The sequence below is a fragment of the Atractosteus spatula genome, chromosome 27 (assembly GCF_055471065.1).
Source record: "Atractosteus spatula isolate fAtrSpa1 chromosome 27, fAtrSpa1.hap1, whole genome shotgun sequence".
Lineage (NCBI taxonomy): Eukaryota > Metazoa > Chordata > Actinopteri > Semionotiformes > Lepisosteidae > Atractosteus > Atractosteus spatula.
Window position 1 is genome coordinate 11518738 of NC_142732.1, and position 27771 is coordinate 11546508.

Consider the following 27771-nt stretch of genomic DNA (forward strand, 5'->3'; position numbering starts at 1 on the left):
ACTTCTGAATCAATAGAGAAACCCAAACCAGAGGACACGAGTAGAAACTACAGGGGAACTGAGAAGAGGAGGCTCTTCTTTACACAAAGGGTTGTGGATGTCTGGAGCAACTACTCGGCCATATTTTTAAAGCTGGTACTCTGGCGTACTTCAGGAAATCACTGGATTATCAGTTCCTGATCCTGATCAGGAAATCAGTTAGTAACTCATCTAACCCGATGAGGAGAAAATTACGTTCCGTTTGTAAGCTTTCTCTTGTTTGTGAAGACACTAAACTGTATTTAGGAAATAAGATGAGATCGGTTGTTCAGTAGCTGACGTATGCTCTTTCCTCCCTTTCCTGTCTCTTACGGTGCATTAGCTATTCTCTCCTGAAAGATAAGATTCTTGTAGGGTGCAGGCGTTTTCCCAAACTCTTTCATTCTTATTCCGTCCTTTCAGTTAGGTTGCAAGATGATCCCGGACAGAAAAGCTCCAAGTTGCCTTGGAAAATGCAGCCTAATCTGTCCGCCGCCCCGTAGAAAACACTTGTATCTTTCTGAAAAACATTTTTTTTTTCCCCGTCTTGGAGCCAGACGGAGATAGGGGAGCGGGTTACGGATATCACTGTCTCGCTGACCCAGTGTCCCTGTTTGGCAATGTAGCAGCATTTCGACACCGAAGTCAGTACCGAGATGTAAACACCTTATATAAAGTGCTCCTGCCATCGAAAACAAGCAGGAGTGCTTACACTGCAGGAACGCGAGAATGCCGGGACAGAAATTGCACAGGCCAATGGTATTTCCCACTTAAAGGTCGCTGTCTCTTCAACGCAAGCGACCACCGGGTGACCTGCCTTTGTTCCCTTCTGAATTTAACGTGAAATCCCTGACGTCACACACTCAAACAACGCTGAGAATAATGCTTGTATAGCACTGGACACTTCTGAACCACCCGAGCCCAGACACCGCCTTCAAACCTCATATGTCGTGTTTTGCTTCAGTGTGGAAGTAACTGGCTCCGGGTTAGGTTTTTCCTAGTTATCAAACGCAAGATTATTTGAGAATTAGTACAGTGGGTCTTGTTATAATTCATCAAAATCGTGCACTGGCGAGAGGGGTGAATCAGGGGTGACCCACAGCAGAGTGGACAGGGGACCGTCCTCTGTGAAGGGGCGCTCTTGTTCACGCAGGTGAAGCGCCCTCACACCTGTCTTCAGCAGCTAAAACCTCGGAGTCCCCTCGGAAACTAAGAGCGTTCAAATACTGTACGTGCAAGAAAATACGAAAAGACACTCAAGGGGGTGAATAGCTTCCTTCATGATCATATACACAGACTTTTGCAATCTTAAGCGTTATTTATGAAGCCCGCACGGCGGCGGGGTGGTCGTGTCCCTGTCGGTGTTGCCCTCAGCACGAGCTGTGTGCTCTTGTCCCTCGAGAGTCCTGCTCCGCATCCATCGTTACCAAGGCAACCAGCAATGGCCGCAGCGCAGTGACGCCCGTCTTTCCTGCGGCGCTGTCCCGCTCATCCTTAGACCGCCTTGACAATATTGTAGCGAGCCACAACACACGTACAGGCAAGATTCAGCACATTTAAGCGCCGGTAGTTTTCACTGTTTTGTTTTAGGCTGTGCTGTGCAGTGAAACAAACTAGTCTGTTTTGAACCTTTGTGTCTCATTCGTCCCCAAAGCCGGGTTTTGCGACTGAAACACGCGAAAGTGGGGCTTGTCCCAGGAGCGATCTCAGGAAAGTGGAAAACAACTGAAATCTGATCGGGGTCTGAGAAAACAGCGGAGGGCGGGGGGAGGGGACGAGAAGCAGAGCTGCAAAACAAGACTTTAAAAAACTTCCCAGATATGACTGTTTTTCCAAAACTGGAAACAAACTTCACAATTGCATGTAGAATACAATACACCGGTGCTACTGTTGAGTAAGCGCTGCGGCGGTATTGTAGTTTAACCTAGTCTTTTCTTGCTCTTAATAAGTAACAATATGACTGGATTGATCAGGTCTACGGTTTTTCAACCTGTAGGAAGTTTTAACAGGGCTACAGACCTAACAGGGATATAAGCCCTAACTCAACACCGGCATTGAAATCCCTTTTCTTTGTCTGTGAAATCCAGTTGTCAACTACAGAACATGAAACGTGAAAACATCTTCTCGCTGACGTCTCAAGTTTGAATTTATTTAGTTTGCAAGCCCAGACCTCCTTCCAGTCCTGAGATGTTTCGGGTTCAACGCACATAGCGAGTGCATGTTGCGGTGAAAGCGCGGCTCGCTCGTTATCTGCGCTTATCTGCAGCTCAGGAGTGACGTGCTATTGACAGGCCATCAAGAGTGACACAGTCTCAGACCCCTGGGCCCCCGGCCGCACAAACAGGGGAACTGGCGCTCGGCACCTTGTTTTCCTCCTTTGTCGAGCAGGAGACGGTGCGAGGAGTTTCTGCTCCAGAAGCCGGTTCCCGATTGGCTGAGCTCTGTTTCCAGCCGCTCGGCTGACCAATAGCGACGCAGCCTTGTTTGTGCGCCGCTGTCCTCGGCGATAAAACGGCAGTGTGCGGGCGCGAGGGGTGCAAAAGGGCTGTGGGGTCCGGGGCTCGCGGCAGCATCACAGAGCACGGAGAAGCGCTCGAGACAGCTGGAGGTCTCGCTCAGGATCAGTGACACGCGCAGGTATGACGTGACGTGACGCATCGGCGCCGAGGCTGTAACAAATGTTTCCCCTGAGGAAAATAACAGAAAATACAATTTAGCACAATATTGATGAAATCAAGGGCTCAGAAGGGGATGACAGTCACCTGCAAGTAAGAGAGAGCAATGGTTTTGTAAGGAATGTTGTCAATAGTGGGGAAAAAACGCAAATTAATTGAGATGCGAACATGTTTTCTCTATCTTTGGAGGGCTGACTTGCGCTTGACTTAAAGTGACAACACTGGGGTTGATTAGGATAGGACAAGGTGAATAGTTAAAATGCCTATTTTTTAAATGCAGCATTGTTCGGGAACTTGTTTTTAGTGTTCTGTCATTTAAATGGACGGAGCGACTCGCACAGTTGCGGATGGAGCTCCGAGCAGGATGCTGTGATCTTACATCCTCTGTTTAAGGATGTTTTCATCGTTACAATATCGTCACAGCAAATAACAACCGCTGATATTTTCCATCGGCTTGCAAGCGGCGGCAGAGGCTGTGTGAGCCACGGCCTGCACTTGTAGCACACGGGGAAGAGAGGTGTCCATTGCGCGGAGGTCGCTGCTGGGGCGAGTTCGGTGTTACTGGTGAGCGGAGGGGGTGGCTGGACGAGGTAAATGGGAGAATAAAGTGGGGGAAGCTAATTAGAAAAGACAATAATGAACGTTTCAATAACGAAGAGCTGTTTTTGGAATACAGCACCTTTGGAGACGCAAGTTAAGAACACCTGCAGTTATACGCTAATATTGATATTTTGCAGATGTAAATGTGCAAATTGTTGGTATTGCGGACTGTCGCTCCGAGCAAACTGGCGTGTTATTACGACAGTCCCGTTAGTAGGAATGTTACAATATTCGTTCGTACTCTATGTGCCTTGCCTTGATCCTATCGCTACTGAGCTGTTCAATATTTGCACTGGAGCTGTTTCGAACGAAAACAGCCACTTCTGTTGTGTTTTTATCAGCGTCAGGACCCGAACACTCGAAGGTTTGTTCGTGCGCTTGAAACAGAGGTGGACAAGATGTCAGACCCCTGCTGTTGAACGGGGACAGCGGGCTGCGGAGAAGAGCTCCGGTTTGAGCTGGTGTTGGGTCTGCACTGCAGGAACAGCCTGCGCTGTTGATCTAACGCGTCGCTTCGATTGATGCCCCTAGACTAAAATATTGCTTATTTCGTTATCCAATTCACCCTATCACTTTATTCTACTTTCTTAGTAAAGCGATGTCATTATTCTTGCTATGGTAGTGCAGGGATTATATGCGTCTCATATTGCTGTGCTTTATTTTTTTAATTTCTTTAAAACTTGCCTTTTAAAAAATACTCAACCCCACACAATAATGGGATTTGTTGGGGGAAAAAAAAGACCAACCTTTGTGGGGACGGTGGGGGGGGGTACTTTCAACGGCGCCCCTTTAAAACTGCGCTGCTGTCAAAACACCGAACCGCAGCTTCGGTGGCACGAGCCTACCTGCTGCATCCTCTCGAGCACTGTGGATAAAGACAGCAGTCCGCGTGCACAAGAGAGCGACTGCAGAAATCTCGCGCCTCACCGGTTCGAACCGGCTGGAACTCGACTCACGTGGCTCCCCCTCAGTTGGCTGCAGGACAAAGTAGCCAATAAAAGAGGAACAAAAGAATGCCCGTGCCAATCAGCGAGCCAGGGGCGGGGCCTGTGTACTATTGTGGGCGGGCTCGTCGCTCTGACACGCGCCTGGTTTGTGAGCGAGCAGAACAGCTGTTTGTTGTTTTTGTTCCCGAGTAGCAGCGCACACACCCTTATTCAGGACACGGATGAGATATTAAGTCTTTATTCTGATGGCCTCTGTTACAAATAATTTAAGAAATCCTTTTGCTTCCATTCAAGTCAGGAGATCACCGCAAAATTAGTGCAGAACGGACATGATTAAGGACAGGCGTGCGACTGTCGCAGTAAAATCACACACTGAGTGACACACATAACTGATTTCTTATTAACGTGCGCACAAAATGGCTTGACATCATTAGACATTGTCAAAAGATGCATGTGCGCTGTGTGTGTTCTCGATATGACTCTGGGCCCTTGGTAATTCGTGACTCCGCGGTTTACAGCAAAATACAGCGCTGTTTCATTCTTCCTCCATGATTTCATACCGTGTGTACAGTATGTCTGCGAGGGGCTGTGCCTGTCTCTGCTGTTCTCCCTTGGGGTGAACTGTTATCCTGAACAGACCTTTTCAGTGAAGGTTTCACAGCGTGTGTTTCCAGAGACTCTGCTGGGCTGCCCAGCATGAAGCAGTATTCTTTCCATTTGGCTGTTAACCCTTACTCACTGACTGGCTGTTTCATTGCCCACTGCTGAGCTCGTCCCAGCTACAGTTCATTCCTTTTCCTGTCAAGTTCTGGGGTCTGTAGCACCGTGTGTGTGTCTCACTCCTGGGGTCGGTAGCACCGGGTGTGGGTGTGTCTCACTCCTGGGGTCTGTAGCACCAGGTGTGTCTCACTCCTGGGGTCTGTAGCACCGGTGTGTGTGTGTGTGTGTGTGTGTGTCTCACTCCTGGGGTCTGTAGCACCAGGTGTGTCTCACTCCTGGGGTCTGTAGCACCGGGTGTGTGTGTGTGTGTGTGTGTGTGTGTGTGTGTGTGTGTGTGTGTGTGTGTGTGTGTGTCACTCCTGGGGTCGGTAGCACCGGGTGTGGGTGTGTCTCACTCCTGGGGTCTGTAGCACCGGGTGTGTGTGTGTGTGTGTGTGTCACTCCTGGGGTCTATAGCACCGTGTGTGTGTGTGTGTGTGTGTGTGTGTGTCTCACTCCTGGAGTCTGTGGCACCTGGGGTCTGTGTGTGTAGGGAAATGCCAGGTTGAGACCCAGAGGACAGACAACTGGTGTTTCTTTCTGGTGCAAAATGGAAGAGTCCTAAGAGGACGAGTTGAAAACGCTGCTCTTGTCACATTGCTGTGTTTTCATGTTGTTTCCGTCTGTTTCCTCCACCGGCAGGCCCGCATCTGAAAGTCCGCCATGGCCCCGACACTCGCCACCGCCCACTCCCGCCGCTGGTGGATGGCCGTCACGGCCGTCATCGAGAACCTGCTGTTCTCCGCTGTGCTGCTGGGCTGGGGATCGCTGCTCATCATGCTCAAGTCCGAGGGCTTCTACTCCTACCTCTGCCCCGAGCCAGGTAAGCTCTCGCTGGACCCGGGCCCCCGCTGACCAGGGCTCTTGCTGACCCCTCGCTGGACTCGAGACCTCACTGACACAGGCTCTTAATAGACACTTGGCTCTAGGACCCAGTATTTGCCAATATGTTGCCTGAGATTTTTTTCATTTAACCTACATGTCTAATTGAGTCACGTTTTGGCCGAAATGACTTCTGATGTGCCCCGAAGCGCTTGTCCTGTGGCTCATGTGGCCCCTGTGGAGAAAACGGGCTGCGTGAGTGTGGGGGCTCCTCCAGTCCCGGGGTTCAGCGCTAAGAGAGCCTCTCCTTCAGAAGAGGTGAATTCCATCCCAGAACAAAAACACAGAATAAGCCCATAGAATCCAAGCATTAGAGCAGCCCATCCATTGAATTATTAATGATGAAGAAAAACAGGGTTTGGTAGGAAGGTACAAATACAAAGAGACGTTTCTCTCCTGCCTGATTTAAAGAGGTAATGTGAGACCATTATAGTGAGGGTTTGGCAGCCCGCTGCTCTTAATGGAAAGATAATGTTTCAGCTGCACGTCCTGCTCGAAACAGTCCCTGCCCTGTGGGTGTCTGTGCCAGGCTGCCTCGCTGTGCCCCGGTGGATCATTGGAGTGCAGGAGTGCCCCCCTCCCAGCTCCTAAAGCACGGTAGGGTTTTGTCGGCAGCACGTCTGAGGGGCTCTCTGCCGCTGAGGACAGCCCCTGTGTGAACGAGATGGGCCAGGGCTGGCTGTCACAGGGAGCAGGAACTGATACTTCAGCTCTCACTTCTGCTTCAGAGCAGGTTTCGTGAATTTGGTCCCGAGACAAAGAAGAAACTCTTAGCTTTATTCATCTTTAAATTACGAATGTGCTGGTTAGGCAGGGCAGATGGAAAAAACAGCGACAAGAGGTTTTCTGTAGATTTGTAATGCAATGGCTGTTCTCTCTGGATAAATATCACAAGGACCACTTGTTGAACTGAACTCTTAATGGATCCAATTACGTCTTTCAGGCTCACCTCTTGTTCCTTTGAGTGGTCTGTGTCTCCTGTAGTTGGTGATGGTCCTGATCTTGTTGAATTGCTCCTTGCTTGGCTTTAGATGAGCACGCACTTGTAACAGAAGCCACTGCTGGAGCTGCCTGGATCACGTGCTACCTTTTAGCACCTGCAGCAGTGAATAGATGCTCCAAACCAAGCTCTCAGGTACTGGACTTGACGGAAGCCTTCATTGAAGAAAGAAACAAGATTCTCATCAGACGTTGTTTTGAGCACTGGTCCGTTGAGAGCACTCTTCCTGCTGCTGTCCGGTGCAGTCCAGCCCCACACTTCTCTTCTTGTGTCTCTCTCCCGGCCTTCGCCACAACCCTCTTTCTTCTGCAGTGCTGGTCCTGCCTGCTCCTGGAAGTACAGCTATTTCTGCTCGCCTTCCTACAGGCTGTTCGTCCCGGGGCTGTTTGATGGAGTTTATAACGCAAGTTCGGGAGGGATGACAACCATGCTCAATCGTACAATACTCAGGTGTCAGTAATTAGCAATCGCTCCCATCATCCTTCCTCAAACCAAACGCTATAAATACCAACCTGATTTCCTACTCTCCCTCATGTACACCTTTCGCATCCCACCTCCACCCCAACTCCACCTCTGCTGCTGCCCCTTGGTCACCCTGCGTGGGGGTTCTGGCCTCCTTGTCCTCTGGCCAGGAGGTCGGCCCTCAGCCAAGCAGATTAAGCCAATATCCACTCCATAATGGTTCATCACGCTTCGATCTTGGGCATTGTCATTCCTAGTGAATTCTGTTTGGTTCCCTACCAGTGCTTCCTCAGTGCAGCGGGGCCCGTCAGTGTGTGTGTTGGTCCCTTTCGTTCCTGTAACAGTTTCGTCTCTTGTTGCTGTTCCCAGTTTACCACTCGGGCCCCCATTTCACACTCATTAGTCCCGGCGGCACACACTGGTCAGTCTGCTTCTCTCTTGGCCAATAGTCCCGCTCGCCCCAGGCGCCTCAGCACTGGGCTCTCATTGCTGCAATGAGCAGAGTGTTTTTTTAACTCAGTAGTCCTTTTAATCTCTGTTTCCTGCCCGAATGGAGCTATCTGATCTGAATGGGAGCCAAGATGGTCTTGTTTTAATGGTTTAAATGACGTCATCAATCTATTAAATAATTAGTTCAATATGCAGAAATCTCGTGGCTGAATGAAAACCCGATTCCTTTAAATCGGGGATGTGAATGCAGTGAACCATCGCTCGGCATGTCTGTTGAAGGTTTCCAATTCTTTGCAAATGGTGCTCGAATGCCTCAGTGCAGTACAGTGCAATCAGCTCCCCGCGGAGACGATTGCCACATGCCCGAGTGTGAGTGGCTTTGGCAGAGCGCTGTGTGGTAAAGTCCAGTGCTGTCCATGCAGGAAAACTTGCCTCCTCCTTTACCTGAGCGTCGCCTAGAAACAGCTTGCGAAAGCTGCCACGCCCCCGCTGGAGTGGGTTTTACAATGGGCTGCTAAAACACACTCAATCATTTTCGCTTCTGATTGCCAAAGCCCGTACCTCAGCAGGAATGGGAGCACCTTTTGTACTTGGACGTACGGCAAATTCCCAGGATCTCCTTTTTTCTAAGAAGCAAGTATTCACGCCCACAGTGGTGGAGTCCTCTTACCTTCCCTCCTCTCTCACGGCCAGCATGATTACCTGTCCTTTTGGGGGGTGGCGGAGCGGTGGTTCTGTGGCTCTGCGCCTGTGGCTGAAAGGTTGCCGGTTCAAATCTCACAGCCGGCAGAGGAATCCTACTCCGTTGGGCCCCTGAGCAAGGCCCTTAACCCCAACTGCTCCAGGGGTGCTGTACAATGGCTGACCCTGCGCTCTGACCCCTAGCTTCTCTCTCCCTGTCTGTGTGTCTCATGGAGAGCAAGCTGGGGTATGCGAAAAGAAAAAAAAATCCTAATGCAAGAAATTGTATATGGCCCATAAAGTGATCTTATCTTATCTTCAGTAATGCTCGAGCTATTTTTGATCAAGTCCGTTTTAATGCAAAACATCTGCGAAGGAGTGGCCAGTTCTGGGAGCAGATTTCAAGTGTATGCTGCAAGTGTGTGAAGGTGCGGAGAGTGTTTCTACATCAGGGGCTGTTGTCAGAAGCTTCTTTTGTCACGGTGATGCTTACAGTGTCAAAGCGGGAGTTATGAATGACCACAGAGGCAACATGTACAAAACCTGCACTCAGCTGATTAGATTGTTTACTCTATGAAACTGCTTCGACATGCCAGAAACCAAAGGAAAAGAATAATCCAAGTACACTTTTCTCATTGTTGTCTGCTCAGAATTCCCCTCAACCTCTAGCGATAATAAAGTACAAGGCTGTAGAGCATTATTCGAGTCTCTTCATGATATCTGTACCTGCTGTGTGAAGTTCCTGCTCTGCCCTGCTCTATTCTTTGCTTCCAAGAACGTGTTTTCCTGCTCTTGGATGAAAGAGGAATAAGGCATCAGTGTGACTTTGCAGCCTCTCCCTCTCACCGTCTCCAGCAGCAGTCCAGTCCCATCACGTGTGCTGTAATGGGCATCATTGCCAGAGGCTGCAGTCTCCAGCTTGCAGTACTTAACGCTTCAGGAATTTTGCGCTGAGTTAACATCAGTGAGAGGCTGTCACCTGAGAGAAATACCTGCACCAATGTGATCCAGTTTTCTCTGGCGCATGCTAATGCGCTGAGAGGGTTTGTTTGCCCAGTGGCTGAAAATGCCAGCTTCGCTCAGCAGCTTTCACACAGCTGGAATAGCGAAATTCTCAGGAGTCCCATGAATGCTTTTTCTGTTCATTGTCCAGTCCAAACACAGCTTTTCTTGCTTGATGTCTTGTCCAAAAGTATTCAGTTACAGGGCTCTGCCTTGTCAGGTGTAACTGAATACTTTAAACTGGGGCTTTGTGATGAATAACAGAATTAATAAGGATGTTGAGCACCTGTGGTCCCTTGCTTATATATATGCCTCTGTGCTGGCGCCAACCTTCGAGGGCATGATGGGAAGTGTTTTCTGGCAGTTCTGAAGAGGGAGAGTTTTAAACTGTTTTGGGTAATTATTGATAGTGGTTTGTGTCTGAGAGCCCCAGAATCCCAGGAGCACTGAACAGAGCCCTCAAACATGGGAAGGATACAAAGGACGTTCAACCTCTCTAGTCCATTTAGAGAGATTGAGCTCATTGAATGTGTTGGCCCTTCTGGCTCACAGAAACTATTTTGGGCCCTCATCGGTTGGACCAAACTATTTTTCTGAGACGATGGGAGAATATTTGTTTTCCTGGTTACATGAACTTTCTGTGATGTTCTGGAAAAGCCACATTTGAGCATTGCTCTGTAGATCAAAAAAAGAGAAAAAGTCCAGCATTAAATTAACAAAATTATGTGACGCTGTTCACAAAATGTCTCCTGATTTGAGAACTATATTTGATTCAATTTCAATTCAACTTTATTTGTCATTATACTTGCACAGGTGCATAGTATAGTGAAAAGTGCTTCTCGTTAGTCTCCCAGGTGCAGTGTATAAATAGAACAGCAGACAAGACAATAGACAGTAATACAATAACCGTGTGAAAAACAGTATGGTGCCAGTGCAAAATTGTCAAAAACTGTGCAAATATGCAAACAGAGAAAAGTATACAAATGGGACAAAAACAGTGCAAACTAGTACTTGTACTACAACTAGTACAGTTTGATGACAATTGATGCTCTTCACATGAAGTTAATTTTCATTCCTGCTCTTATGGTGAAGCCCACATGCCATCTTGCGCTTGGGTGCCACATGCTGCCTGCCTGGGTCAGCTGACCAGTTCCTGGAAAGAGTCAGATCTTCCTGTGAAGAGCCATGCAAAACTCTGAAGAGGAAAGTCTCTCAGCCTTTTCAGATTGGCCTTCATGCCCACTTGTAAGATACTAGATCTGCTCCTGAAGAGATGAGTGAGTTGCACAACCACCTGAGTGTACTCCTAATCAGTTGTACCTTGATAAGAGCAGAAGTGAAATTTCCTTCCCTCTGCCTCACTCCCTTATCAGCTTTTGTTCTACAAACACTGGACTCTGCAGAAGTCATGAAGATCAAATCAGTAAGTTTGTTTTTATGGCCTGGGTAGAAGATAACGCGCCTGTACCATCGAGCAGTGGGAGGAGACCAGTTGCTGGGCTGACAGCGAAGGGAGGTGCTGAGCTTTGGGGTCAGTTCTCATCTCCCACGTGTGCACCGTGCATCACAGGGTTGTGAAACGTGCAGGAGAGTGCAGCCTTGCTCAGCAGCCGTGTTCACGACACCTAGCACCCTGACTCCCATTTGCTCGGTCAGCTTCTCCCACTTCCACATTTTAAAGTCTGCTGCAACACTGAAAACTTTGGTTTTTATTTTTTGACCTTTTGAGCCCGTTTTTTTCTGTTTCAAAGAAACAAAAAGGCCTAGAGGCTGATTTGCTTTTACCAGACATAACACATTTATGGGTAATGTTGCCATTTTCTTTCGATCTTGGCTAAAACATGAATGTTTCCCTTCTTGGGAAGAAGTGGAAAGCGGAGTGGGTTTTGATTCTGTGCGTAAAGGATACCAATCAAATCCCCACTTCATCTGCAGTAGAGGCCTGACTGTGCGCAGATGCTGTTTGATTCCTGCGTTTACCCGAGACCCTCGCAGACGTCTCACCAGTCTGACTGAGGGCAGCCCAGGCCTGAGGCTGGAGGGAGGCTGCACACAGGTTTAGTTCTGTTCATTTTAATGAAAATTACAATTGAGATTAAGGGCACAAATGGACATAAAGATCTGCAGATTGTAAGCTGATGCATAATTATAGCCTGGGACAGGGGAAATGGGCTGCTGGTGGCCAGTGTTGGCACTGCACCGGGGAGAGGATCTCCTAATAATAGCGCTTGCACCCTGCCGAGTGCCCTCTGCGGATGTTGACTCGATCCCAGCGGTCTCCCAAGGAGCCCCCCTGGCCGCTCCGAACAGACGCCTGGGCAACAGGTCATAAGCAACTGAGAGGCCATCGGCTGCTTTCTGAGCACAACAGTGCTGGACAGGAAAGTCATGTTTTTTGTTTCTCTTATGATCCATCCGGTGCCACTCAGTGTTGGAGGTTTTCTATTGATGTTTAGCCTGGTTCCTCGGCGTGCCGCCAGGTGGACAGAGGGGTCAAACTGGGTGCAGTGGTCTGCTCCGGATGTCGCCACTGACCACTCAGCACAGCGGTGCCCTTAAGCATTACTCGGCAGGTCTCTCTTCTCTTCAAGCGCAGCTGGTGTTCGTATTCTAAAAGCGCACCCACCCCACCTCATTGCCCCATTGCCCCATTGCCCTTGACACCCACAGGCTGTAAGGACATGCTGGGGCCTCTGGGCAGTGGACAGTGTAGTGACCCTGCAGACGCTTGTGCTGTCCTTGGCTTGGAGAGCTTTCTGGAAGTTTGCAGCTTGTGAGAAGAAAGCTGCTGGGCTGTTTGTCATGGGCCCCTAACAAAAGAGGAATTGTGTAACTAACTCAGGCATGTCAAGCGCTCTTGCAAAACAAGAGTAAGTGATTCATTCAGTGCTGAGCTTTTGTTTTCGGTCGTTAAGGCCGAAAGGCTTTTTGTTTTGTTCTTTTGTTCCTTTGCTGGGCCCAGTTTCACTGTCAGGTTTTGGGAAAGTGTTCAGTCACTGTGCTTCAGCAGAGGAAGGTACCAGATTTGGAGCTAGATGCAAAGGGACTTCCAACCATTCTTTCTGATGTGTACCAGAGCAAAAATAATCCTAACAACACACCCCGGGCAGTTTCACATCCCCCCAACGCCACTCCCTGAGCCCGGCAGACTGGACGGGTTTGAAAACCCTCCTCCGGTATGGTGGCGGAGGAGGAGGGTGTCATTCTGCCGGTGCCGACACTGACCGGCTACAGTGGAACCGCTAAATGTCAGCCAGCTGTTTATTTAATGGGGCCTGAGCCTCATCTACAGCAGCTGGCCTGGCTCAGTCATTCTTGACCCTCGGGCTCTTCTGTGAGAGAACGGCCCTGTGCCTCATTTCTGCTTGTGACCTCATGTTCGTTTCTCGCTCTTAACTGTGAAACAGCCCCTTGGGTGGACGTTCTCAGTATGTCTGCGAATTTGCAACCCTTCAATCGGACCCCCTGTCAGTCTCTTGTCTGTCTCTGTTGGGCACAGAGAACCGCACCAACAGCTCGCTGGGCACCAACCACACTGAGGAGGAGACGGTGCGAATGAATGGCTGGCTGACCTGCAAGGATCAGGACGAGATGCTCAACCTCGCCTTCACCGTGGGCTCCTTCCTGCTGAGCGCCATCACCCTCCCATTGGGCATCGTCATGGACAAATACGGGCCGCGCAAACTCAGGTTGCTGGGCAGGTGGGTGCAGATCGCAGGGCACTGGAGGGTTTCAGTGCTACTCCCTTCTCCACTTGCTCGTTATTTTATATCACCTTTAAAAGGAAATATCATCACTTGTGCCCCATGTGTGTTGTTTGTTCTCACCAGCACCGTCTTCACGAGTTTAGAAATTGTCCTCTTGCACTGGTCGTCTTGCACAAGTGTGTGGAACAAAGTTATTGAAGTAAAAGTCTTTGACTTCTGTCCTCCTCATGAGTGATGTTAGCAATGCTGTGTCTGCTGAAGGAGCAGTCTTTCCGGTCATTGACGTTGGTCTCCTCTGTTCCTATTGCAGTGCCTGCTTTGCCATTTCCTGCTTGCTGATAGCGTATGGAGCCAATAACCCCAACAGTACGTGTCATCTCACCGAGCAGCACTTTATCCAAGCAGGTGTCTTCGTGGATAATGTAGCTTGACTTTACAATGAAAATTAGACATGTACACATTCCACAGTGAGAAGACATTGTAGAGAAGTCTCACGACTATGTAGTGAGTTACTGTAAAAGGATAAGGTATGATGAATTACCTAATATAACGTAACTTTGGTAAAGTGGCGTAAGTCTTCATTCTTTTGAGCAGATATTATTAGTAGCTTTGTAGTGTATATGTAGTATATGGTCTTGTATTGCTCATCATACAGAGTTTTTGGAAAACATCCTCATGCTGCAGCTTTTGTGTCTGCTCTTATAGAGTTATCTGTCTTCCTCACACAGCCCTGTCCTTCCTCATCTTCATTGCCCTGGCACTCAATGGCTTTGGAGGGATGTGCATGACCTTCACCTCGCTGACGGTGAGTCACTGCGGAAAACAAGCACACTCCAGCAGTTTTCATATCTTCTTCAGGCTTAGTTGTACTTTAGACCGCTTTGTGTCTGGGAGTTGAGAAACTCAAGGATGTGAATTTAGTCCAGCTGGAACCTGGCTGCTTGTGATCAATAACTGTCCAGTTGAGAAGGCAGCATGTCCATAAAAGGCACTAATACACCAGTAAACTTCCAGCAGAGGCTGGTCTTGACCTGAGCATGTGACTTAACTGATTGCAGAGGGCGGACTTCCTCCCCTGTAACGTTCCTGGCTGCTGCTTGCTTACCTCTGAAGTATAGAGTTTTCTGAGTGCTCTGCTGCTTCAACAGACTGTCATTCTGCTGGTTTGTTTCTAACTATGTCACAGTTCCATGTGTTTGTGAGTCAGATCCCTGGTCCAGACAACTCGCACTGAACTCATTGATCCCTGTAGTCTCTGATGTAAATCTGCTGGCTTCTTATATGGGTGACGTAAAAAAGAGAGCTTTTTATTTTGTTTTAGCAACATTTATTAATGACAAAACAATGTCTTTGTTGCAGGAAAAATGCAGATGCTTACCAAACACTAGCAACTGTGACAGTATTTTGCAACATATTGTATCACAAACACACGTGGATTGAACATACCAGGCTGTTCCTGGAAGATTCCTGGAAGAGTGTAGACTACTGCTGTTGTATAAGCAGTAAAAATAAAGACTGCTTGAGAACTAGGGAATACTACAAATCCTAGAATTCATTGTTGAATCAGAATTTTATACAGGTAAAATGTGATGTAGACGCATCTTAAGTAGCATTTTTTCATCTCCTATAATGAAAGGTTTTGTTACTAGTTCTTAAGGGACACACCTGCCAGTCTTCAGCCAGTTCTTGTAATGACATTGAAGCAGGGGGTCCATTAAGGAAAATGCTGGGTCACTCAGTATAATCTTAATAAGCAGTTAAGGAAGCATTTGATCATCTTCTGAGATAAATAATTGAATTAGCTCTAGCTGAACTTCAAATTGATCTCTAAAACGGAGAGATTGCCAGAGGCGATGATTGCTTTTTTTGGTGACGATAAAGGTTATGAACCCCTGTGTCCACCTGCCTGGCCCGGCGGTTTTCCGACTGGCTACAGGGAGGATAGAACTGTCTCCAGGCTCCAGCCGGGAGTGGATGTGCTGTGTCTCCAGTGGTTACAGCAAACAGGCACCCCTGACTGCTTTCTGCTCCATTACCCTGGGCCTGGGCCTGGAGGCTTTTATTCCAGCCATCCGTTGTCACTGGCGTTGCTCCTGGTGAAGTGTTGCGGAAACCGGACTTTATCCTGGCAGCAGGGGGCACACCGCGCGCGGCCCAGACCAGGTGCTCTCTGTATTGTCTGGGAAGGGGTGTAGCTCACACAGGCAGAGCTGGAAGAAGTTCCCTTTTTTTTTGTGCCAGAGCAGAAGTTCCCAGTCGGGAGAAGGGCAGATCAGGTCACCTTGTTTCAGCGTCACGCTGGCTGTACGGAGCTCCTGAGAACACTGCTCTCAATTTCACCTCTCAGGCTCTCGGTCTCGGCTGTGGCAGACAATAACACTGCTGCAAAGCCGGTTTTCCCAAAGAAGGCTTTGAATCTTGAACAAGTTCATGCGTGTAGTCTCGGGCTGTTTGTGAAAGTCCCATGATCTCCGCAGTTGTTGTTGTCCTCCATGATGAACTTTGCGCGAGGCCTGAGGGCTTTTTATGATCCTTGTTTTTTTGTCACAGATAGCATGTACGGTTCTCTTTTAGTTGTTCAGTTTTTATAGGAGTTTTTATCATTACGTCCTTAAGTCAATAGTTTGATTGGGAAGTTAAGGCAGTTTTCCTCCACAGTTAATTTTATTAGACTCTGGAAAACATCTGTTGAAATTTAAAGTAGCTATTTCTGAAATACAGGACACAATGCATGTTGGTGTAGATCTGTAACAGCACATTCCACTGGTGTCCAGTGGCATGATTACCATGAGTGGGCTAAGCCACCTGGGCACCCACACAGAGCTGTACATGGACAGAGGCTGCCTCTGTGGATGTTTTGTCCTGCCGAGTCAGAGTGACCCCTGTCAACTGCCCAGTGATGCCGGACAGGCATAGTGCTTGTTCACCTTTAACCCTCTTTCTTGTGGAGATTCAGGCAGCTGTGAAGGAAATCTTACAGACCCCTGACTAATGCTAACTCTTGCCACTGCGGCGTGGGGCTGCTGAGAAAGAGGGAGAGACATGTCCAGCAGTGACTTTTCTCACAGACAGGGCTGTTTTCTGGGAAGGACCAAGAGTCCAGGCCTCTGGAGTCACACTGAGGGGGCGACAGGGAGTCGGGCTAAACCCCTGCTGTTCTCGGGCTGTCCAGCCTGGCCAGGGAGGCCCTCCACTCCTTCCAGCAGCTCCCTGACTCAGGGGGGGGGGCGACTAAGAGAACAGGAAGTGATTTTGGCTGCCTTCCCTGGCTTCCACTGCAGAGTCAGCAGTCTCCGACTGCGGTAAACAAGACAGGGAAATCTGAGGAGGGCAGCCAATGGAAAGGAGAGGAAAATCTTCGATGCGCACACCTCACTCGAGACCCCATCTCAACCTCCCCGGTAACCCCATGGCTCTGGAGAGCCAGCCTCAGCCTGGGATGGTGCTGCAATCATGCTGCTCATCATGCAGAGCCAGGGGCAGCTGACGGCAAGACCCATCAAAAGATGAAGGGTCTGTAGACAAGCTGTTCCAGAATGTGCATTCCTCTATTTTTAGATGTTTACTTCTGGGACTGCATAAAGGCACAGTACAATAATTAAGCTTAGTGAACAGTAAGCGCATTGCTAATGCCAGATTAACAGGCTGGGGTGAGAGGACATACAGAGGCAAATGGAAAGGAATCTCTGCATGAGGCGTGGAAATGGGCCTTGCCCTTTAAGACTTGGAGCAGAATGGCCAGGTCTGTGACTGCTCAGCCCCTCAGAGCATGCAGACTGACTCCTGCAGAAAACATGACAGGGAGCAGGAGGGTCTGGGCACAGCCTGCCATGTGCAAACCGGCTTGAACCAGCTCTACAGAGGCCCTGAGTCATAACAGGGAAGCTGGCGAGACCCGCCAGCCTCATGCTTCCCTGTTTAATCGACAGCACACTCTGACTAAACCTAGAGTGGTGAAATACACAGAAACTGGCTCTGGCCTTCCCAGGGAACGCTGATATCAGCACCACCAGATTAGAGCCTGGGCTGCTGCCGATGCGCTCTTCTCCAGAGCTGGTCTGGATGGGGCTGGATTGGTCACCTGCTGTAAGATGGGCTGCTGACCTCAGACTCAGCACAACTTCTGCTTTGCACAAGAATCGGGAACGAGTTACCTCTGTATCGTTCCTCATTTTCTAAAACCATGCAGGCTGTTTTGTCAGAAAGTACATGCTAGTGCTGCTTTCTGCTGTAGTCGATTGTCGAATTTGTTTTCAGTATTTGCATGGCTTAGCTATTGAGAAACAACACAAACAGAACTGGTCTTTCTATCGAAATCATTTCTTCCCCTTATGGATTGTAGTTAATTTTTTAACTCTGCTCAGGAATATTGGTGGAGTCTTGCCCGGTGGTTTTGGGGAAGAGATAAGGCCACCCAGTGGAACAGCTGCTCTGAAAAAGACAAACGCGAGTCCTTTTTCCAATTTGACAGGCCATCGCTGTAAATATGGCACATCCATCTCGCTTGTAGGCTCTTTCCAGTTCTGTATTTCCACTACTTTTAGGTTTTTCCTGTTGCTTTACTTTAAAATTTCAAGGGTAATAGATGTATCTCCCAGGAACTGTAGTTGTTCAGCGAACGGACAAAGGTAAATCATTAGCCACATCTTCAGGCTCATTACTCCCCTGTTATGTCCCTTCAGTCATGCCTCAGCAGTCTGTTAGATAACAGGAGACCAGCTCAGCCTTCTTTCTCTGCCCTGCTCTGCGTGTGCTGTTAGAAACAGTCATATCTGTGCTGACCTGGGGATCACGCTGTGAGTCTCTTCAGTCCCTGTTATTAATTTTTTCCAGAGGAGTGCTCCAGAATTTTTAGGCAGCTTAAAAAAAATAACAGCCTCCTGCATTGCCCAGCTATTACAGGTGCCCAGGTGGAGTCCTGTACGCCAGGACTGTCATTGGTGTGAGTCTGAGGCTCTGTCACTGGGACACGCTGGGCCAGTGTGAGCTTGCAGTGCTGCAGTGGGGGCCCAGTGTGTCACACAGAGGGGCAGATAGACAATGGCTTGACAGGGTCGCTATGGGCCAATTGCTCAAGTCTTGATAAACAGCTGGTGATTTCATACCATCTGGGGAGGTTGAAAACCGTAAAGTGACTGGTGAAACTGTGACAGGGATTAAGTAGCTATGTTAGCTCTTCACTGCATTTTTATTTACTCTGAATAAGAAAAACCAGATAATAGAGGTTAGGGCTGTGAGGAGACGGAGGCTGCAGAGCACCAGTTTCTGTGTAGACAGATCTGTGTGTGCAGCACAGATTGTTCCCACTCAAAGACAGCAAGCAAGATTCATAAGAGACTGGAAATACCTGCGTACAGACAGTACATTCACACTGTCATACAAGCAGTGTGTGACTTTTTTCATCAGTGCAGACCCGTGGTGCTCTGGCCTTACTTGAATATAGCAGAATAAAGGGGACAGGGATATACTTGCACAGAGTGTTCCTGTACCCGAGCAGACAGAGAACAGAACAGCCAGCCTCAGACCTGCTTGACTGACTCGGGCAGCTGTTGACCTTCCTCTCTGTTCCATCACACAGCACCAGCACTTATCTCTTCTTGAAGTCGTCAGACTCTTTTTTTTCTGCCACAAATGAAAATGTTTTGCTGACCTGATTGCACTTTTCAGTTCTACGGATCCTTGATCAGAATGTGAGATCTTTATTTATGACAGCGGTGTCTCGTCTCCCTGTCTCTGCTCTGATAGTCAGCCTCGGTGTGATTCTTGTTTACACTGGAAGTTGAGAACAGACTGTTCTCTCACCCCGACTGAAAACAAATGGTGTTAAATCTGCGGTAGGACATGTGCTGTTCTGTCACTCCACCCCCAATTTCTGAGAATTGTAAAAAAAGCTGACAGAAACAAATGTGATAAACTCCGCCCACATGCTTAACCCTGCCCACTACATGTGACGTAATTCTTAACCAAGCCCAGAGATCTAGTCCCACCCACCCCTCTCATTTCACACAGCTCTATAACTGTGTACTGTGCTGCATTATCATTCCAGGCAAGCACTGTTATTTATAATGAATGCCATGGTGAATGTCCTCTGCAATCACAAATGCAATGTATTGTTAAATTGTTTTTCAACTTGTTCTAATTTTTGGGATCCCATCTGTCTTGTTTCAGTAATCTGAAAATGCTGTAGCTGAGCAGCATAAGTTCTAGGTGGGTGAACAAGCAGTTGATATAATTTCCAAACAGTCTCGCTGCAGTGAGTCCTGGTAGAGAATGTGTCTTTTTCACTTCAGGTACCTTCGTATTTAACTGTATCTCTCCCAGAGCACTGGAAGATTTTAAGTGACTAGTGATTCATCATATTCATTCTAACCAATCTCTGTCTGAGCTGTGGACAGTTTATCACTATTATTCAAGAAATGGAAAAGAAAATATTATGTCCTTCACTTTTGAGATACAAGACTATCACGTAAAACCTGACCTGCATGTACATATCTCTTCATGATGGACCTGAGTGTTTCAGCAATCTGAAATGTTTCAGAATTCTTTTTAAGGGCCAGTCAGCAAGGTTCTTTGTAATCAAGATGATAAATAGGAAGACAAACTTTGGTAAGGGCAAGCAATAAAAATAGATCCCTGTCCCATGTCACAAAAATAAAATAAAACACCAGCAAAGGCAGCACCTGTAACAAGCAGAAAGAGGCAGATCCGTTCTGCTCTGTTTATTCTTGCTAGTCTGCTGATCTGCACAGTCTGTGCTGCAGGCTTCAGGTTGTCAGGCACTGGAGCTGACAGTGTCTGCTTGATTGTTTGTCTTCCCAGCTGCCCAACATGTTTGGGGACCTGCGCTCTACCTTCATCGCGCTCATGATCGGCTCCTACGCCTCCTCTGCTGTCACCTTCCCAGGTGTCAAGGTAAGTGTGGGACTCCCTGCGGTCTGCGCTCCCCACGGCTGTACTGGACTGCAGCACAGGCTCGGAGTGGCCTTGGCACTGTCTTGGTACTGTGCTGTACCACACGAGACATTGTACCAGCTGGCAACTGGCTGCTGAAAATACACTGCAGTACTGTAGCAGTCTCCCAGTTCTCCCAGTTAACTCTTATTTGGAAAGAGTTTATACTGCCGGATGTTGCAGTTCCTTTGGCATCAGCACAGACAGCTTGATGGTTTTGCTTTTGGACTGATATAAAATTTTTGGTATTCAGGTATATGCTAAAGATGTTGTAATAGTGCTGCTGAAAGTGAACTGAGACAGAGGGTGCTTTTTGAGACCTATTGAACTCTCCTGTTGTCTGCAGTCAGTGAAGTCTCTTTTTCTCAAGCTCTTATACTAAGGAGAAGAGCCTTTAAGACTAACAACAGAAGGCTCTTCTTTAGTCAAAGGGTGGTGGCAGTCAAAGCCGAGATCCCTGGCATCTTTCAAGATGGATGAGATCCTCGGATCTATTGACTGCCAGCAACTACCCACCCAGATGGGCAGAATGGGGACCTCTTGTCTAGTTACCTTTCTTTTGTTACAAATCCGTCATTGTCCTCCCTGGTGCTCCCCACAGGTGATCTATGACCTGGGTGTGACCTTCATCCTCATATTGCTGGTGTGGGCAGCCTGTGCAGGGCTCGTCTTCATCAACTGCTTCTTCAACTGGCCCCTGGAGCCTTTCCCCGGCCCAGAGGACATGGACTACACGTGAGTCTCGCACACTCGTTCACACACATGGGCTACACGTGAGTCTCGCACACTCGTTCACACACATGGGCTACACGTGAGTCTCGTTCACACATGTGCCTGTCTATTGAGGGGTTCAAAGGGGGCTGGTTTTCACTGGCAGGGTCTGTCCAATGCACTTCTACAACTCCAATTGCTTTACTGTAACACAGCACTTTCCTGCTCACAGTGGGCTGAGTCCATATCCACTGCCTGTTAATTTCTCTCGCAGTAAAGATGTTCCTGCTCTGTGTGATATTTTCATTACTGCCTTCATGCTGTGTGCTTCTGTTAGGCCATGAAGTTGACAGATGCTGCATTGAGTGGCTGCAGAGCCATGCGGCCCCACATACATTTGTTTTTATTACAAATCTCTGTGATTAGAGGTGGGCTTGTGCTACTGTCTCCTCATGGAAAACTGTGTAGTAGCAGCTGCAGCCCAGTAATGTGATAGTTGCATCGTGCATTCCTTTGAATTTATCTTAGGAAAAACAATTCAGATTATTAATCTCTTTAAAATAAGGTATTAAAACAAAGGCATCTGTAAAAATAGCTTCAGTACATTAATTGAATCTGCCTTTATATTTATAAAATACCATAAATTGAAGTGATAAAAGAAATAATTATTGCATTTTAGATTGAAAGACTTCTTTGAAAAGTAAATAACTCTTGAGCTGCCTGTTTAGATGGATGTGAGTCTTGACAGTGTGGGTCTGGTTCATGGCAGAGTGAAGATCAAGTTCAGCTGGCTGGGCTTCGACCACAAGATTACTGGCAAGCAGTTTTACAAGCAGGTGACGACGGTGGGGAGAAGGCTCAGTGTGGGCAACTCTATGAAGCAGAACCCCAAGGAGCTGGCAGCCCAGGATGGGAACAAGCTGTGCCTGTCTACTGTCGACCTGGAGGTCAAGTGTCAGCCTCAGGGAGATGGTAAGGAGACCTCCCAGCAACAGCCACTGTTGACGCCCGTCTCAAACCCACCCTCCACTGTGGCATCACCCTCTCAAACCTGCCCTCCACTGTGGCATCACCCTCTCAAACCTGCCCTCCATTGTGGCATCACCCTCTCAAACCTGCCCTCCATCCTGACATCAGTCTGCTGTGAAGAGGGAACCCTACTTCAAGAAACTGCTCTCAATAAAAACTCAAAATATCAAAAATCTTATAAATATGTATTATTATTATTATTATTATTATTATTATTATTATTATTATTAATGAAACTATTAATAATAAAACATTAAAGCAGATCCTCTGTAAGTCCTGTCAGAGAAGTTCTGTTGTGTGAGAGTGGTGATCCTGCTTAAACTGAGGGTTAAACATTTTCCTTTGCTTTTGGGTACCTGCCAGGCAGGTGCTGAGGATACCCAGGGACCACCTTACCCCTGCTTGCTATAGTTCATGTGGTTAAAGCTACTTAAATAACTAAATACCAGATAGAAAAAAGAGCAACAGAAAAACCAAAGTTGCCGGGCTGTGCTTTTATCCTGCTAACTCTCATCCCAGTTACCCTGACAACTGCATCAGCGGTCCCCAGTCACCCTGGCAACCGCAGCTCAGGTCCCTCTGCAGTCTCTACCTTTGAGAAAACAGAGGGGCTGGAAATGGGCTGAAAAAGCTGAGCAGATGAGCTGGCAAATTTCTGAACAAGGCAAAAAGTGGAATGTTACGCAAGCAAATTTAATCTCCATCTGTGTCTTATTTCCATATTTATTGCACTGCTGAAATCTCTGGATCGAGTCCAGTTTCCAACACCTCTCCCTTACCCTGCCTCCTCACACTTGCATTAATAATAGGCTGAAGAGATTTTTATCTACGATAACAAAAAAAAAATATTGATGGGGATGGAGGATGAATTACTTTTGTTGAAGACCTTCACCATTATAACCTGAGATTGGATTCTTGTTATTAAATTGTTCTTTATTCCTCATTTACCAATGTTTCTTTTATGGGAGATCTGAAAGTTATAGACTGGATAGTTGTTACCCATTTAAGCTCTGTAATAATTAGAATGACACCTGACAGTAAGTGAACTGGATTCTCCAGTATAGTGTCAGCAGTGAGAAGGAGAGATGTGTTATTTTTGACTCATATCACACTGCGTCCTATCCAACTCTCTGCCAGACTCTAGTCTTGCCAACATTCTTGTACCAAAGTAGGAAACAGAAATCGAAGAAAACTGTCAGCCCTTTTTCCTTTATCTGCTACATCAGAGCTAGAATAATGCTGGAAAGGACCAAACAGACTGTACAGTCACATCAGGTCAGCACTAAATCTAGGTCTCTGTTGAGATTAATTGGTAAAGAGAAGAGAATAATGGGGGAAGAGATAAATGGGGCAGATACATGAAATCTGCTAGTCTCCCGCTGTTCCAGGTGTGAGATCTGGAGCAAACATCTGGATGTTAAGGAGCAGAAAGTTCTGAGTATGTAGCACTTTAAAATGAGAAATACAGTATACAGGGGTGATAACTTGTAGGATAACAGTCTCACTGGCTCTTAGCCTTTGAAAGGCAGCAGTGAACATTCCTGACATTCACTATAATAAAAGAATATAGCTGTAATATGACCATAAAGTTTTCTGCATCAGTAAGCATGTTCCCAGGCAGTGCGTTTGACTCTAGTGAAAAGTGGAACATTAACTGAACTGTTCTCTGTTTTGCTGTGGATAAGAAGAGTAACTCATATCGCCTAATCTAAATCGGCATGCCTCCAGCCCAATATCTAGGAGCAAATGGGATATAATTAATACAATAAGTGCATTTTTCCTCTTCTGCTGTATACTCCAGTTATGATACTAGTCTGTCCTCACTCAGAATTAAGTCTCTGTTTTGGGGTCATTTCTTAGCAAAGGAATGTTAGCAGCAGCTTGAGCTGTGCGGGTGTATATGTGGGAGACCACACACCCCTGAGCTCGCTGACCTGCCTGTGTCTCTGCGCTGGTGACCACACACCCCTAAGCTCACTGACCTGCCTGTGGTCTCTGTGCTGGTGACCACACACCCCTCAGCTTGCTGACCTGCCTGCGTCTCTGCGCTGGTGACCACACACCCCTCAGCTCGCTGACCTGCCTGTGTCTCTGCGCTGGTGACCACACACCCCTGAGCGCGCTGACCTGCCTGTGTCTCTGCGCTGGTGACCACACACCCCTCAGCTCACTGACCTGCCTGTGGTCTCTGTGCTGGTGACCACACACCCCTCAGCTCGCTGACCTGCCTGCGTCTCTGCGCTGGTGACCACACACCCCTCAGCTCGCTGACCTGCCTGCGTCTCTGCGCTGGTGACCACACACCCCTGAGCTCGCTGACCTGCCTGTGTCTCTGCGCTGGTGACCACACACCCCTCAGCTCGCTGACCTGTCTATGTCTCTGCGCTGGTGACCACACACCCCTGAGCTCGCTGACCTGTCTGTGTCTCTGTGTTGGTGACCACACCCCTGAGCTCGCTGACCTGCCTGCGTCTCTGCGCTGGTGACCACACACCCCTGAGCTCGCTGACCTGCCTGCGTCTCTGCGCTGGTGACCACACACCCCTGAGCTCGCTGACCTGCCTGCGTCTCTGCGCTGGTGACCACACACCCCTGAGCTCGCTGACCTGTCTGTGTCTCTGTGTTGGTGACCACACCCCTCAGCTTGCTGACCTGCCTGTGTCTCTGCTTCTCCCTCTCAGAGTCGCCATCCTTCATGCGCAGTATCTTCAGCCCCATCTTCATGCTGAGTCTCATCACCATGTGTGTCACCCAGCTGCGTCTCCTCTTCTACATGGGGGCCATGAACAACATCCTGGAGTCCCTGGTCGACGGGAACCTGGACACAGGTGAGAGCAGGCCTCTGAGGCTGGAGTGATGGGACTGTGTGTGTTCTGTGTTCTGACCCGGTGGGATCTGGATCACTGTGTTAGTTCAGGAGTGATGGGACTGTGTGTCTTCTGTGTTCTGACCCGGTGGGATCTGGGTCACTGTGTTAGTTCAGGAGTGATGGGACTGTGTGTGTTCTGTGTTCTGACCCGGTGGGATCTGGGTTGCTGTGTTAGTTCAGGAGTGATGGGGACTGTGTGTGTTCTGTGTTCTGACCCGGTGGGATCTGGATCACTGTGTTAGTTCAGGAGTGATGGGACTGTGTGTGTTCTGTGTTCTGACCCGGTGGGATCTGGATCACTGTGTTAGTTCAGGAATGATGGGACTGTGTGTCTTCTGTGTTCTGACCCGGTGGGATCTGGGTCACTGTGTTAGTTCAGGAGTGATGGGACTGTGTGTGTTCTGTGTTCTGACCCGGTGGGATCTGGGTTGCTGTGTTAGTTCAGGAGTGATGGGGACTGTGTGTGTTCTGTGTTCTGACCCGGTGGGATCTGGGTCAATGTGTTAGTTCAGGAGTTATGGGACTGTGTGTCTTCTGTGTTCTGACCCGGTGGGATCTGGGTCGCTGTGTTAGTTCAGGAGTGATGGGACTGTGTGTGTTCTGTGTTCTGACCCGGTGGGATCTGGGTCAATGTGTTAGTTCAGGAGTTATGGGACTGTGTGTCTTCTGTGTTCTGACCCGGTGGGATCTGGGTCGCTGTGTTAGTTCAGGAGTGATGGGACTGTGTGTGTTCTGTGTTCTGACCCGGTGGGATCTGGGTCAATGTGTTAGTTCAGGAGTGATGGGGACTGTGTGTGTTCTATGTTGTGACCCGGCGGGATCTGGATCACTGGTTTCCTAAAAGAATGCCATAATGAAGCAATACCAGCAAGGCAGCGTTTTAAGAGGCAGTGGGCTGTAGTGGCCTTTTGTCTTTGTGCTTTTCAGAAGGACTTGCTGGGCAGTTTCAGTAAAGCACGAGCTCACCGGAGGGTGTTGATGACGACACACAGATTAAATAGTTTAGCACGCTCTTGGCCTTACATTGCAAAGGTCTGTTCTTTTCTTCAGTCAGGATATTACTCGATAAGTCCTGCAGGGCACTTCCCCGAATGGAAAGGTGTCCTGCAGTCAAGGGCAAATTTCAAGTGGAAAAGAAAAGAGTTTTTGTCTGGAACCGGTCGGCACCGGCCAGCTGAGGCAGAGGGATTGTGCAACATGTGAGCTGGTGACTCAGACCTGAGAAACCGGGCTCATGGCCTCACTCCGTGGGGATGGGCATCAGCCTTTGCTCAAGCGCTGCCAGGGGGGGCTTCCTGGGTGCTGGCAAGATGCCACCCCGTTCACTCAGAGGGTAATGTTCACTGCCAGGCTCCACAGAGAGCTGCTCTGCCCTCGCCTCTCCAGGGAAGTCCTGCCTTCCACGGCCATAGGCAGTATGTGGCATCAGTCACAGTTATTGTCTTTGATGACTAAGCACCTGTGCAGGACAGCACTTACTGCAATATGGCAGTAACACATGCTGGTAACTAGATTGAAATAATTGTAATGAAAAATCACTTTGCTGAAGAGGTTTAACCTTGGAGCGGAAATACTGTAACCTTCTAGGAATAGTTTTTTGGCCCTGTTGTATTTAAAGCTGCGTGTGCTGACCCGCAGGGCCTGTCCTGTGTGTTAAGGGCACTGGTTCTCAGGCTTTTCTGCAAACACGCAAACCGGCACCTGTTTATTAAATAGCAAAGCCGCATATTAAATATTAATTACGTGACATGAAACAGCAAACGACTACCTTCTTCAATTAAACAAATCAGCAGTTGTCCATACTTTTAGGCAACATTTAGCCTGTCTTTGAGGCAGTGGAGAGTTAAGGGAGACCTCCCTCTGCTGCAGTGAGGGGAAGTTCAGTGCAAGTCCTCTTCACTGTGGTTGTGGAAGAGCCCACTGCTGTCCAGAGCACCGCTGCAGGGCACAGCTCTGTTTCACATCAATGTTTGCTCAGTTTGAAGAGTGAGTCTTGGGTCAGAAATGAACCTCATTCCTCTTCTGTTCACTCTGACTCCAGTAAAACTCTGACGACCTGCTAGCAATGATTTGGCTGGAATCTGAAAGCCGAGGGTGTTACCAGTCTACCCAATCATTTCCACTGCAATAATTTAACACAGCGAGTGTCTTTGTTTAGAAGCTGGTGCTTTGATGACATTGTTACAAGTGCATAATTATAAAACCTGGTTGTAGCAAAGACTAGTGCTGTAAAACATAGAAAAACCAGTGGTAAATATTATTGTAGATTAACTAGTTTTAGTTTAATTTAAAAAAAACAAACATGTTTCCTAATAAAGATTTGTTTCTGTAAATATTTGTGAGTTGAAGAGATTTTGAAGGTTCATCAGATAGTTTAAATATTCTTTCATCATTGTTTTGTTCATCAGTTATTTGTTGAATTTTTGTATAAGGTCTCCTTGGAGCCTCTGTATGCTTAAAGCTACACTTATTCAAACCTAAAGACAGCAATGTTTCCAGCAGTGGTGCACTCTGGGATGCTGGGGTCCTAAAGAAGTGTGTCCCCAGCACTTCCTGCTTTCCAAATGCCCTTGCTAATTTCTCTCCCCCCCCCCTCTCTTTTTCCAAACAATGCTCTGCTGCTTTACAGTTGGAAGAATGGAAGTGGGTAAGCTTCTAGGCCAGACGAGAATCCTCATATTTAACAATTTAGAGATGTACAAAATACTCAGATCTGTTCAGGGGAATTAAAAACTCGATTTAAAAAGCAAGTCCGGTTTGTATTATTCCTCTGCGATATCTTCAGGACCATTCCTTCTGCAATTAAGTATTGTTTATTTGAAGGTTATTCAGTTTTGGCCAGGAAATCTGTTTTGTACATCTCTATCATGACCCCACCTTTCCTTCCTCACTCTCACCTCATTGGTAGCAGAACTCGAAGGGTTAATCCCCCACTGCATGCATGACTTTGGGAAGAGCTGTAGTTTGTCACCTTACCCGTATTGCAGTGTTTGACGTACAGTGCTGGTGTGGAGATTATTCCTGTCAT

General features: G+C 48.0%; 1 protein-coding gene across 1 annotated transcript in view; it reads left to right on the plus strand.

The window, feature by feature from the left end:
- The first annotated feature begins 2548 nt into the window (after positions 1–2548).
- Positions 2549–27771, plus strand: part of slc43a2b (solute carrier family 43 member 2b) — a 31853-nt gene continuing 6630 nt past the window's right edge. Inside the window, exons 1-9 of the mRNA XM_088906913.1 lie at positions 2549–2655; positions 5642–5822; positions 12976–13177; positions 13494–13549; positions 13912–13988; positions 20003–20095; positions 20736–20869; positions 21615–21817; positions 24556–24702. Coding sequence (XP_088763039.1) covers positions 5663–5822; positions 12976–13177; positions 13494–13549; positions 13912–13988; positions 20003–20095; positions 20736–20869; positions 21615–21817; positions 24556–24702 — 1072 coding nt within the window. The 5' untranslated portion in view covers positions 2549–2655; positions 5642–5662. The remainder of the gene's footprint in view (positions 2656–5641; positions 5823–12975; positions 13178–13493; positions 13550–13911; positions 13989–20002; positions 20096–20735; positions 20870–21614; positions 21818–24555; positions 24703–27771) is intronic.